The sequence below is a fragment of the Antedon mediterranea genome, chromosome 4, assembly GCF_964355755.1.
Source record: "Antedon mediterranea chromosome 4, ecAntMedi1.1, whole genome shotgun sequence".
NCBI lineage: Eukaryota > Metazoa > Echinodermata > Crinoidea > Comatulida > Antedonidae > Antedon > Antedon mediterranea.
The window spans coordinates 33,310,834-33,324,831 of NC_092673.1; the positions used below are offsets into that span (position 1 = coordinate 33,310,834).

A 13,998-nucleotide genomic window follows, 5' to 3' on the forward strand; every position below is an offset into this window, starting at 1 on the left:
AAACTTGCTTTGTTTCGTTCACTTTCTGTGTTGACCGGATCTTCTGCTGCTAACGCTATACTACTAAGACCAATTACAATCATGATGGTGATATCAAACCATCTGTTTATTACGCATTTGTGGACCAGCACACGGAAGCTGTAAACATAAAATAATAAATAAATATAAAAGAGTTTATGTTATGTATAAATTTTCTTACACCATTTTTAATAACGGTTGGAGCTAATTTAAACCGGCAAATCATACTGGCAAAACCTGCATCGGAAGACCACAGAAGATATAAAAAGAAAAGAATGAGTCTTAGAGTTTTTAACTTACGGATTTGTTGAACTGAAAATGAACAAGGAACTGAATGGGACAATTGCTTTTGGAACCCCTTCTTCTTCCTCCTCCTCTCCTTCTGGAGCTAAAAAAATTATAAAAAAAATCAATTAGGTCAAAGGTTAAATGTGAACAGCTTTCAATTACACAGATTCTATGCACTACTGTTTCTCACAATGTCTGATGAATATTTTTGTATTAAAACACAATTCGACTTTAAACAACATATTTATGAAGCAGCAAAAATTAATATAAAATATATTAAGTAAATAGAAATAATAATTTTTTATAATTTTTCGAATATAACATAATATTGGTTATCTAACTACAAATAATTGAAAGATAAAACAACAAAATCAACACTGTAGAAAAAAAACACAGTATATTTCAAAGTACAACATTCATACTAATTAATAACATTCATATCGACCTTTCGTTTTCACGAAAATAAAAGGGCAAATGTCAAAACACAAAATAACCTACTATATTTTGTAGGTATACCTAGTACCTAGATTAAGCACACACAGTTCATACCTTACATACTGGGTTCATTTCCATATATAATTACAATGGTTCGCATAAGTCTACTGTACATGTATACCTATCAATACATATCACCAGGGGCGGATTCAATGCGTGCGCGTACTGCCCCTTTGACAGACAAAAAAAACTACTTTTTTGATATCCTCTCTTTTAATGTTAGCACTCCTTCATTCGGTAAATCTAAGATCTGCCATTGACTGTCCAAGTTATAGTTGATGTCTGTGGGTTAAGAATCTATACTAACTAACTATATTGCTCTATGGTCTAATGGTATTTTACACGCTTTGAATTCAAAAGGAATGATTTAATCCTAACAAAGTCATTCATTTTACACCAAAAAATTACTAGACATTTTAAATCGGAGTTTCTTTTTCGATTTAACTACATCATTTCTGATTATTGTATACTACTTATTTCAAATGTATTAAAATATTTCACCAGAATAGGAAACAAAACTAGAAAACCTTCTTCTTCAGGATCTTTCGTCTTCTTCTTTATAGAACATTCACAATGACACGAACAAACCCAAGGACATTCACATTGGGGATAGGAACAAGGAAAATGAATTCCATTCACGTTAAGATGGTCATAGTATCTCTTTAACCGGACTTTCCACGTAGCGGTATCCGATTCTATTTCTTCTTCTAATTCTTTTAAAACAAAAATCATAGTTACAAATACACAGAAACAAAAACAAACTAAACTGTTAACTATCCCAAATAGGGCAACCTCGGGCTGGCAGAAAATGCCTGGCTTTGATGATTAAGAAAAAACACTTTGGTTTAAAAAAAAATAAATTTTCAGAGATTTTGTTAATACTATAGTCTAAATATTATTATTTTTTATTTTCGTAATTTCTTTATGTTTCAATGACAGAAATACAATTTTTATTTTTAGGATATTAAAATATTAATCAAAGGAACATTAATTCTTTATTATTGTTTTTTTTATATCGTATTTTGAGATTATTTCCATATATTAATTATAACAATATTCAAGAATGAATTTTGTCATTAAGATTTAGAATAACATCACAATTAGATATTAATTTATTCTTTTTCTTAGTATAGTTTGGAAATTCAATTTTCTAATTGATTAAAAAAATTCAAAAGGAAATTATAAGGATGGTGTTTTCAAAATATAATCTAAATGGCAAAGTGAAATTAAATAATCATTATTTTTCTATTAATTTGGGGTAATTCCCTTTAAAATAAATCTCAATTTAACAAAGATTTAAAAAAAGTGATTCCATCTCATGCAGATGGTGGAAAAATTAAGTAATACAATTTTCATTTCAATGTTAGTTATTAATAATACATTAAGCATAGAAATACACCAAATCCATGATGTAAAGTGATTGAGAGAAAAGTAAATAAAAATGTCAGTGATGAAGAAATATTAAGTGCTTAAAATATCAGAGGGTATTAAATAATTTGCATTTAGAAAAATTGAGTATTAAAAATGTCTGTTTGACTATCGTCAGTGTCAGTATTTTAAATAATATGGCATGAATTCCCAATGTTAGTTTTTAATTTAGTATAGAAAATGATAAACATGCCATGAAATGTGATTGAGAAAGTGTATATAAATATCATGTAAGAAATAAATAGTGCTAAAGAATATTTAAAAAATCAAAATTTATTTTAAAAGTAAAGACAATATAATCAGGGATGTGCCTAAATTCGGGGGGGGGGGGGGGGTCTACTTAGGACTAAATATTTCCGCCTGGCACCAATTTTCTTTTATAGCTGAAGCTGAATCACCGATTCAACTTTTTTTTTTTTTAAACCATATTTAATGAGGGTGATCCATCCAGCTGTTGCTGATCATTAGGGACCCTCAGAGGTTCACAAGACAAACATATACACAAGATGCTCTACATAAACAAAGTCTTATTACAAGTCTTTAGGAGTGGGGTAATTTGGTCCTTAGAAAAAATCCTGACATGTGACGGGCTTGAACCCAGGACCCTTGGAGTGGTAGACAAGCATCATAACCACCAAGCCACAACTCCACTCCAAATTGCAAATATATCCTGGAATTCGCTTGACCAACTATACTACATTACGCCCTCAATCATTTATATTCTTCTGTGATATTTTTGGCGATAGTTAGCACAATGTTTTCTGTAGTGTGAAAAGGCCATTAGACGATACAGCAAGAGGTGAGGTTGTTCATCCCAAAATTTAAAAAAAATCAAATGTATTTATTACTGTACAATGCCCCAATGATTTAAATTAATAAACATTGCCCAAAGGCGAAAAAAACTAAACCGGTCTCAACCAGTTCGGATCTCATCTAAACAGGTTATGAACATACCAGGAATTAACACAATCGTCTCTCTCCAGTATCACATACAGTACATGAAAAATGATATCTTAAAACTATCGTTAGTATTACCACTACTGTACTATGAAACCATTGTCACATGATGACTAACCATGTTATAGAATGACCAACACATACTTTCAAAAAAGCTTGACACTCAAAATCTAAAGACGTATGGATGAAAAATTTACGAGCCTTTGTTCAAATTTTAAATCACTAAATTTAAGCAAAATTTAGATTTTACTTTGAATCATAAAAAAGAAAAAACCTTAAAACAAACAAGAATTTACACAATGAATAAAGAATCAGTAAAAGAACAGTTGATTAGTAAATCTAGTATACCTTTATACCCATGTGCAATATTTTATAATGCATAGTCAGCGTGCCATAGTTTAAATTACCAGTGCATAATGTTCACCAGTGCATTTGTGTGTTAAACTAAACCAAATGGCATGTACCATTATCAATAAAGGTATAACATACCAACAATATGGAACTGAATCATTGTGATATTATTAAAACAATTAATAGTAGAAATACATTTTTATACTATTGCTAATTGATTATTAAATAAATTAAAGTAGGATAAACCTCAGAATATCAGATCAGAATATAAATTTATATTTAATTTATATTTATTAAATCAAAATTATTGTTGATGCAAATGTTCGGATTATGCAAATTATATCAGAAGATTTCATTTCCTTTTTTATAGTGAATTTTTTAATAATTCCCAAAACCAATAGTTTCTACTTCATAATTCACTAATATTTGATTCAGTTCCAGATTGACATTTATTCAACCTTCTGATTGTTGCATTTCGACTACGAAAGCAATAGAGCATGACAAACATTTGAGCACGCTCAGAAGCCCATACTGACTTCAGGACCAGATGGTGATAGCTTTTGGGACTACAGAAATTGCATTAGTCAAAAGAAGAGAACCTTGTTTATGATTAATTGCTTTCGTAGTCGTGATTGTCGAATAAAGAAATGAAATGAAATGTCATATAGTTTAGCTTGTTACAATCAAACTAAACATGTAAGTTATGCTTAGATTTGCCTACCTCCTTCAGCCTTTTTATTTACGTCATTCGACTTCCCCTCTTCACTGTAAAACAAAAAATTATATAACAATATTTAATATTGATCAAACATAATACGAAGCAAAATTATACTGATGTTTTGGTTGATAGACTTCAGATAAAAACAGGAGGCTTCCTTGATGCAGTATCCAACACAATTTACAAACATAAAGAAATCAGAAGCCATAACCATAATGCCTGTGAGAGTTGAACATATGGCCTTCTAACTGGCCTAGAAAGGGTCAATTGAAGGACCTAGGGCCTAGCACGAGGTGAATGCATGGCCTACAGATTGGCCTAGAAAGAGTTAATATTGCAGGGCTTGACTATCCTAGAAGGATTTAAATAAATGGGCTTCCAACTGCCTTAGAAAGAGTTAATTCTAGGGGCTTCTTATTAACCAAGCAAGAGCTAGACTTACATGGCAAGTTGTCCTGTATCAGGGTTTGGTGATCCCTTTCTGCTCATACTTGGTGTCTGTTGAACTAACGCTTCCATCTCTCGATTGATTTTATCCTGTTTCTCTGCGTTCTCTAGCTCTTCCAATCTGGAGAGCTCTTGAGCATTGGCTAAGTTATCCACGGCAATGGCAAGGAAGACATTCAACAGAGTATCTGAAGATCAGCGGCTAAGGAAAACTTTATTTTTCATTATTTCATTCAATATGGCAGCAACAACGAGAAATAGTCTGGAGACTGGGAATTGAATGCTGGAGCCTGGGAATTGAATGCTGGAACCTGGGAATTGAATGCTAGACCCTGGGAATTGAATGCTAGGCCATGGGAAATTAATGTTAGACCCTGGGGATTGATTGCTAAACACCGGGAATTGAAATACTAGACCCTGGGAATTGAATGCTAGACCCTGGGAATTGAATACTGGACCCTGGGAATTAAATGCTGGAGCCTGGGGATTGAATGCTGGAGCCTGGGGATTGAATGTTACATCCTCGCACTATTCAAGCAAGAGTTGAACTTGGCCTTGCAATGTTTAAAAAGGATACAGTTACCGAAGAGCACCAAAATGATAAAATAAATGCTAGCCCACATGCCAGATGGTACACCACCTTGTGAGACGATGCCGTTGTACATAACAGCATTCCAATCTTCCCCTGTCAAGATCTGGAATAAATCAAACAATTGAATACCAAATTTAAAGAAATCACTGTAGCTTTGTAAAAAAAAATAACTAAAAGTAAGAAATTTAAGGGAATTCTTCAAAATGGTAAATCTACACATCATTTGAAAGACTGTATGTCTGAGGGAGACAATCATTGATAAACTACATTGCGAAAAGGGTTATGATCCTTTAAGGCCAGAATATTGTTATCAAAGTCAATAGACCAGCACAAGGTTAGGATTATACTCTGGTACTAGGTTGGGATTGAACCTTTAACCTTGGAATTATAAGGAAGGCAGGCAAGCAATCTACCACTACCTTTCTTTGAAATCTTACCTGGAATACAGTCATGAGAGCTATGGGGAATGTGTCAAAGTTGCTGGATGGTTTATCCTCATTAGGATTAATTGTATTGAAGCTAAAACAATAAAAAAACAATCATGTACAACTAGAGAATTTACTAATAATAATAATACACAATGTTACTACATTTTTTTCAGATTATGTTAAATTAAAGAAATGATTCTACGTCAATTTCACAATTTCAAACTGAACTAAAAACATGTTATCACTATTGACTATATTCAAACAAGGTTAGAATTAGTCAATAATACTATTCACAAAACACCTATTCTAATTGTTCTTTATAGATCAATAACGGCTAATCTTATATGATCAATACCAATCAATAATCTTCTAATAATTGTTGTTTAATTTTAATATCATGACACAATGAAACATTGTAATGAATCATTTGTTTTGAAATACTTATACGTAAACATACTGATACATACATACATTTAATACATTTATTTTTTAAATATTAATCATATTCGGCTGTCTATTTCCAGCAAATCTATCTACTAATTTGACTGCTGTAAAGGACCAGATAATATACACATCAAATTTGTTTTATTTAGATAAATTTGCAATGAAGTAGAGTACAAAAAACAGAATACGACGCACGTAGTCTTCCTAAATTTAGAATTTTTCAAGAACACATGAATATATTATCATAAGTTATATTTCATTATATCGAAAACATGCATGCAATGAATAGGGGAATAAATTAGGTTGGGTTGAATATTGTGACGAGGTACATAAAATTGATGATTATGGGAAAATTAAAAAAAAAATGAATGAAATAATTTATCATTAAATTCGCTAAGGTAATATTCTAATTTTTAAAAGTATGATGATATTAATTTATTCTCTATTGTGCATTATGGGAAAATAAAAAAAAAATTTGAATGAAATATTTTATCATTAAATTCGCTAAGGTAATATTCTAATTTTCAAAAGTATGATGATATTAATTTATTCTGTATTGTGCATTTTACAATGGATTTACTGTTATTGTTTAAATTGGATGAAAATTTAGATAATTTGTTTTTTTGTATATATATAGTTTGTAAAATAAAATTGTTGTCATTGGTCAACTCAATTGAATATTGTCCTTGCGTTACGTTCTAGTCGGAACAAATCTTTATAGGGGTTAGCATACAGAAATATTAATTTATAATATAAATTTTATATATTCACAGTACACTGTATAACATGCAATACAATTTTCGCATTTTGCAATCCATATAATACACCCCCAATGCCCATTATTATATGGTTTGATTGTTAAACACCTTATCAACAGTAAATCTGCTATAATATATGGTTAATTTGTAGTAATATATGATACCCACAAATTAATACTTAATGTATAGAATAATGCAATTTTCATATATTTACAGCACCAACGAAAAACATCTTCCGTTTGTTAGCTAATCTCCCAAAATGAATGCACTGAAACTGTATTGACATTTCCCACAATGCATGTATTTCAAAATATTTCCCACAATCAGGATGTTAACATCTTCCACAATGCACTTTCCAATCACTCAACATTGTTTGTTTGGGGCGCATGGATTGCGATAGGCGAGAATTGCTGCAATCGTAACTTTTCAGCTACCGCACACATAATTACCTTCCACCAAACAACTGCATCCCCAGCATAGCAAAGATGAGAATGAACAGGAAGAGTAGGAACAATAAACTCGCAATGGATCGTAAACTACTGAGTAGGGAGATGACTAAATTCCTTAGAGAGGACCAATAGCTATAGGTGGATCCGATGAATGGAGAATATAATGAAACAGAAAGATGAAGAAAATTATAAATTAATAATCAATGTAATATATATATTTAATGATCTGATAGGGTGATGTTGATTCCATTGTTTCTTGTTTGTTTACATTCATTGTAATAGTAACTTTTGCCATTTGGAAACGAGCCACCATTATCGTACGAATTTAGGTGAAAAATTAATCGCAAAACCGTGGCAAACAATTTGAAATACGATTTGTTTTAAGCACTATTCAATTATAAATTTGTTTTTTTTCGATAAATTTCCATTAATTGTAGCGAAGTCGAGAAAACTTTAAATAAACATAAAAGCTTGGTTCCCACTATGATGTGCAGCGCAAGTAAATTTGATTAATCATGTCATGATTGGTAAAATTTCTTGTGTTGCGCCTGCGTTTTTGCTCGTGTCCTAGTGGGAACCAAGCTTACTAAAATTCAATTTATATATTTGTCCACCATGGGAAATTCAGATTGTTAGTTATACAATTGTAAACAAGAAACAATGGAAGCTTGGATGTCTTCCATGATATGGTAGGTGGAGAGATGATTCCTCGTCTGCTACTTACTATCCACCAAATAGTTGCATTCCGAGCAACGCAAATATTACAAGAAACAGGAAAAGGAGAAAGACCAAGCTTAAAATCGATTGTAAACTATGGAACAAGGAGACTAGCAGATTGCGCATTGTCTTCCAGTATCTGTGAACAAGGATGTTAATGTTTATTTCGGTACATATAAGTTAGACCTGACCTCTAACCTACAAAAAATATTCAGAATTAAAAGTTAACCATGTGCAGTTTGATATTGTCAAATTACTTTTCTTCATATCACAAATAAAAAATAAAGAAGCACGTTCATGTTATTTAATTTTTCGTTGCATACTTCAGTGAGACATGTCTATTGTTTGCTAGACTTTGAGAACGTAAACATCATGTCCGGATGATTTGACTTTTGGTACTCGTCACGATTTTTAGAAATTATTATGTTACAGTTATTTTTCCTAGATTAATTTTTTTTTAAATATACTCGCCTTGTTACTTTGAAAATTCTAAGCAAACGAAGAGCTCGCAGGACACTGAGGCCAAACGATGAATCTTTGAATATTGACCAGATGACCTCAAACAAGCTCGCTAAAATGACCTGTGAAAAACAAACCAATAAACTCCTCAAAAAAGCTCAATTAAAAGTGCTATATTCCTGTGGGTATTTTGTCATTTTTTTCTCCTCACACACCCTCATCCATTCTCGAAGTTGTAATCCTGAATCCATTCTTGAAGTTAAATATACTTCACAACAAACCACCTCACATAACAACTTAAGATGTCGGCATGTATCATGAAACATTATGTTATAAAGAGGTTTTGTACAGAGCTAACAAAAATATGCAAATTACACTATCATGTGCATTAACATACCATGCAATCAAACTTATTAAATGCTGACTTGAAATATATCTGAGGTCCTAAACCATACATTTTTATTGACATCTCCAAGATGAAGACGCATAGGAATGTTATTTCCGCATAGACTGTAAAACAAAAGAAAGTTTTAAGGTTAGAAAATGCTAAAAATAGATCTGAATAGATTGGTGGTAAGATGCTTGTGACTGATCCTTATAAACCCTAGTTTTTTAGAGGTGTCCCCTGATTAGAAGCTAGTTTTAGTGTTAAAATTCCCCTTGCTCTTTCCACAGGAAGGTGTCTGACTATGGTGTTTCAAAGGAAGGGTATCCTAAAGGTTGGGTTCTATCGTTGGCATGCGAAAATAGAGTTTTACTGCCTTACAATACATTTTTTTATGTGTATACATATTTGTTATTTATACGGTTGCGAAACCGCCGTAATATCTGATGGTATAAGATACGAAGGTCTATATTTGTATAGTATTTGATAAAACTCTTCACAACTTTTACAATATAAAAACATACTTACAGAGGAAGGTTCCGAGCCATGATGGTTGCGGATAGTGCTCAATAGCAACACATACTGTATTCAGAAATACGAGCACAATGACGAGCCAGTAGAAGCCCTGAGATTTCACCATCTTACGAATCAATATCCGAAATTGGTACTCCTTCTTGCGAAAACCCGAACACTGCTTCTTTTTCTGCCTTTCTGGTTTTTTGGAGTGATTTTTGGAATTTGTTAGTGGCTCTGGGTTAATATGCATAACATAAAAATGGTAGGGAGGGGGATTGGGGAGGGGGTTGGGGAGGGAGGGTAGGGCATATTAATGAGACGGGTGTGTGTGTGAGGGTGAATGTTAACACATGCATAGGCAGTCGTTAGAAAATTCCAAATTAAATAAAGAGACGGGAAATTGTGTTAGTAAGTGGTTATGCAAATATCAAAGAAAACAAAGAGGATAATTGCCAAATAAAAAGTGAGATAAGCAAGCAGGAGAGGGTAGTGGAAAAAGAAGGAAGAAAAAGAAAATTTTCATTAAGAATCATGCGTTTGTACCATGTATGTTGATTTGATTGACCAGCCAATCAAATTGGCCTTTCATTCAAGAGCGGTAAAGAGCTTCTGACCGCAACAAATGAAAGCATTCAAGCGTAGCAATGATCCGCCCATTTTACACACTGAATCAGACACAAATTTTAAGATAGTTGTAGCATGGAGTTAACTCATTTTATAGCTCTATGGTTGTAGAGTAGAATTTATCACAGAAGTCAATTTAATCAGTGATTTATGAGCATGTGCAAAAGCTTGCTACGCTTGAAGGCATTTAAAAATTCTGTGTAGTCAAAAGTTCCCCATTGCTAACTTTTTGTGTACAGATTAAAGAGTGTGCAATAATTTTCAACCATTAATTTTTTTTTTACTTGTTCCTAAATAAATTAAAACCAATACATATATTTTATAATTGGTTAAACATTAATACTAGATCAAAGAGTAATACATCAATCTATTTTTAGATTTATTGATAGTACAATAGTCAACACTGTTTATCATTAATTTGTATATTGTAAAATTCCTAATTTAATTGTATTAAATAAAAGAGTAAACAATTAATATTTAATTAGTAACACATAGATCACTACCACAATAGATACAGATTATTACATTTTAATTAATTAATTAATAAGCAACCACTACATAAAACAATGTAATTAAATATTCAAATTTTTTTAAATTATACAATTTGGCATATGAAACATGCTAGAAATATCATAAATTAATTCATACAATTTAAGTTAATTTTTAAGGTTGGGATAAAATCAACGGTCATTGAAAAACAGAATTAAATTATTGTAAATTGGTTTATGCAAATTAAATGATAAACATGTGTTTAAAACAAATCTAAATATTTGTGTCTCTTTCTCTCTGTGCACAATGAATATGATGGATTGGCCAGCCTCTCTTAATATTACTATTATCCCACCTCCAAATGCTAAAACATTTACTTATTAAGAAAAGAAAGATTAATATATATAAAATATTAGACAAAGTGCTAGACCATAACTATAACATCACATCCACATATAACTATAAATGATAGAACAAACTGAAGAGATGAATATATAAGCAGTGTAGATAAATAAGTGGCGCATGGAAATAGAAGCGGCGCAAGAGACATAATCGGCTCAAGAAATTTAAGCGGTGCAGGAAATAAAAGCGGCGCAAGAAATATGAGCACCGTACTTGTAGATGAATAAAAAGCAATATGGTAGAAGAATAAGTGGTATAGAATAAACGGCGAAGAAGATGCGGTATAAAAGAATAAGCGGTAAAGAATAAACGGCGTAAGAATAAATGGCGAAGACTATGCGGTGTAAAAGAATAAGCGGTAAAGAATAAACGGCGTAAGAATAAACGGCGAAGACTATGCGGTGTAAAAGAATAAGCGGTATAAAAGAATAAGTGGTGTAGAAAAATAAGTGGTTTTAAAAGAGTAAGCAACGTATAGGAATAAGCGGCATAGCAGAATAAGTGGTGTAGAACACACGGCGTAAAGAATAAATGGTATATAAGCGGCACAGAAATATAAGCCACTTAAGTGGCGCAGAAAAATAAGAGACATAGAGGAATAAGTGGCGCAGATAATCACTGTCATTCTATCATTTACAGTACTAAACTATTCTTTTTAGACTTAGTCAAAGAAAGAAAAATAAAAGGGCTGAACCCAAGATTTGCCCAGACAATAACATTAATGAAATTATTAACAATATAACTCCTGTCGTACAAATAGCAAACAGCATGGTAAACAAAATGTTTCATTAGCAATAAATATATACGGTAAGCTAAACAAATCCATTCTATTAAAATTTAAATATTCTTTTCACAAATAAAACAAATTTAAATACTGTACTAATGAGAATAATTTAAATACTGTACTATGGTATTAAATCTTTTTAATGAGAATAATTTGTAATAAATTGGTTGTCATAACAAAATAATAAATTTCGATTTAAGCTGCTGTAAAATGTCCAATGTTTGCTCTATATATATATTCTAATATTCAATCAAATCTAACCTAAAATTCCTTGTAATATTCTTTCTACATATCGCTATACATCATGTATTTGATATAAAAAATACGCCCACAGATGTTTTATACTGGATACAGCTTTGCGGCATCGTTAGCTATTGAACTTGGCGGTGTTAATTAATTTTGTATGCACTTACTTATTAGTGGATTTATATAACATGGAATACTTTTCTAGGAATTCTGCCTACAAACATCTTCTTAAGTATATTGGTAACCATGAGATCAAATGAACTATAACATTTGTTTTTAATATAATGCCAAAATTACCAATTAATAAATTTAGAAGTATTTAAGAGCAATTTTAGTATTTAAAGTTTAACTTTTTTTTAAATATATGTATATTATGCTTTAATTTTGTAGTTAATACACAAATCTGGACCTCATGGGAGACCAGTACTTTGTATTAAATGAGTTTTCCAGAATAAAGAAAGATATGAAATGAAAGTATTTTCTGTAACAGTTACAGTATTTTCTGTAACAGTTACAGTATTTTCTGTAACAGTTGCAGTATTTTCTGTAACAGTTACAGTATTTTCTGTAACAGTTACAGTATTTTCTGTAACGGTTACAGTATTTTCTGTAACGGTTACAGTATTTTCTGTAATGGTTACAGTATTTTCTGTAATGGTTACAGTATTGTCTGTAATGGTTACAGTATTTTCTGTAATGGTTACAGTATTTTCTGTAATGGTTACAGTATTTTCTGTAATGGTTACAGTATTTTCTGTAATGGTTACAGTATTGTCTGTAATGGTTACAGTATTTTCTGTAATAGTTTCAATATTTTCTGTAATAATAATTACACTATATTCTATAATTACAATTACAGTATTTTCTGTAACAGTTATAGTATTGTTTTGTAATGGTTACAGTATTTTATTATTATATTTATTATTTCTATTTATAGTTTTTCAAAGTAGTTTCTGTAAGTTACAGTATTTTCTGTAAAATCTACAGAATTTTCTATAACAGTATAGTATTTCCTGTAAATTTAAATTTATTACAGTATTTATAACATTATTTTTTATTTAAGATGAAGCTGCAATACCATTTCTAATTTTCGTGTACACACATTACAAGGGCCTAAAATGACTTATTCATTAGAAACAGATTATTCCAAAACACTGTACGTAGAAATAAAAATCTGAAATTTGGTACATTTTTTGCACAAATTATTCGTTATTCATAAAATAATGAATGTTCAATAGTTTGATTTTTAAGAACTGTGAACATTTCAATGCAGAAAATAATTCTATGCTTGATAAGTATTATTGAATTTATGCATCAGCGCAAAACTGAGTCACAATAATTCTACATTTTGTCAAATTGGAAATTAGTCAGTGCTGATGAATCATGGGTAATATCTCGTGAATGATGGGTAATCAGTAAAGAAGAATGATGGTTAATAAGTAAAGAATCATGGGTAATAATTATGCACTGATGAATAATGTATAATAATGAATTATGGGTAATTTTCAGTTTATTTTAATTAAGATGCTGCAAGGTGTGTATATAATTTACAACACAAGAATAATTGACTAACGATATTATAATTATTTTGTTTAATATCAAATATTTTATATTTTTATTGAGCATACTGTAATTTTTAATTTATTTTTTTCAACTACTCTCTGGTTTTGGTTCTACTGTATATTTTCTTAATTGTTTGAAAATTTCAAAATGTTGTTCTTCTGCAAATTGAATTCTGTCACAAAATAATTATTTTTCGATTATCATATAAATAAATTTTAAATATAAATCAATACATAAATCATGAAACATTGTTTTTTACAAGATTTTCATTTCTTAAAGAGGAATTATTCAATAGCATATTTATGTCTGATCATTAATTAAATCATATTTCATATAATGTATGTTTTTTGGCATAAATCATTGTGTGTATGCATGCAAATAGGGATGATGATATATCTACTGTAGTTGCACAGTATTCAAACAACATTGCTATTGTTCAC

The 13,998-nt window shown here is 30.8% G+C and overlaps 1 protein-coding gene across 17 annotated transcripts in view; it reads right to left on the reverse strand.

Annotated features, from left to right (window-relative positions):
* LOC140047359 (voltage-dependent calcium channel type A subunit alpha-1-like) overlaps positions 1-13,998 on the reverse strand; it is a 131,026-nt gene that overhangs the window by 52,606 nt on the left and 64,422 nt on the right. For 14 of the 17 annotated variants that reach the window (XM_072092323.1, XM_072092331.1, XM_072092329.1 and 11 more), the window contains 11 exons: positions 9,463-9,684; positions 8,947-9,059; positions 8,562-8,671; positions 7,374-7,505; positions 5,732-5,813; positions 5,280-5,397; positions 4,698-4,890; positions 4,259-4,302; positions 1,329-1,514; positions 319-406; positions 9-138 (listed from right to left, as the gene is read on the reverse strand). In XM_072092323.1, the coding sequence (XP_071948424.1) occupies positions 9-138; positions 319-406; positions 1,329-1,514; positions 4,259-4,302; positions 4,698-4,890; positions 5,280-5,397; positions 5,732-5,813; positions 7,374-7,505; positions 8,562-8,671; positions 8,947-9,059; positions 9,463-9,684 (1,418 nt within the window). The remainder of the gene's footprint in view (positions 1-8; positions 139-318; positions 407-1,328; positions 1,515-4,258; positions 4,303-4,697; positions 4,891-5,279; positions 5,398-5,731; positions 5,814-7,373; positions 7,506-8,561; positions 8,672-8,946; positions 9,060-9,462; positions 9,685-13,998) is intronic. The other 3 variants (XM_072092325.1, XM_072092330.1, XM_072092332.1) reach the window with 2 other exon arrangements.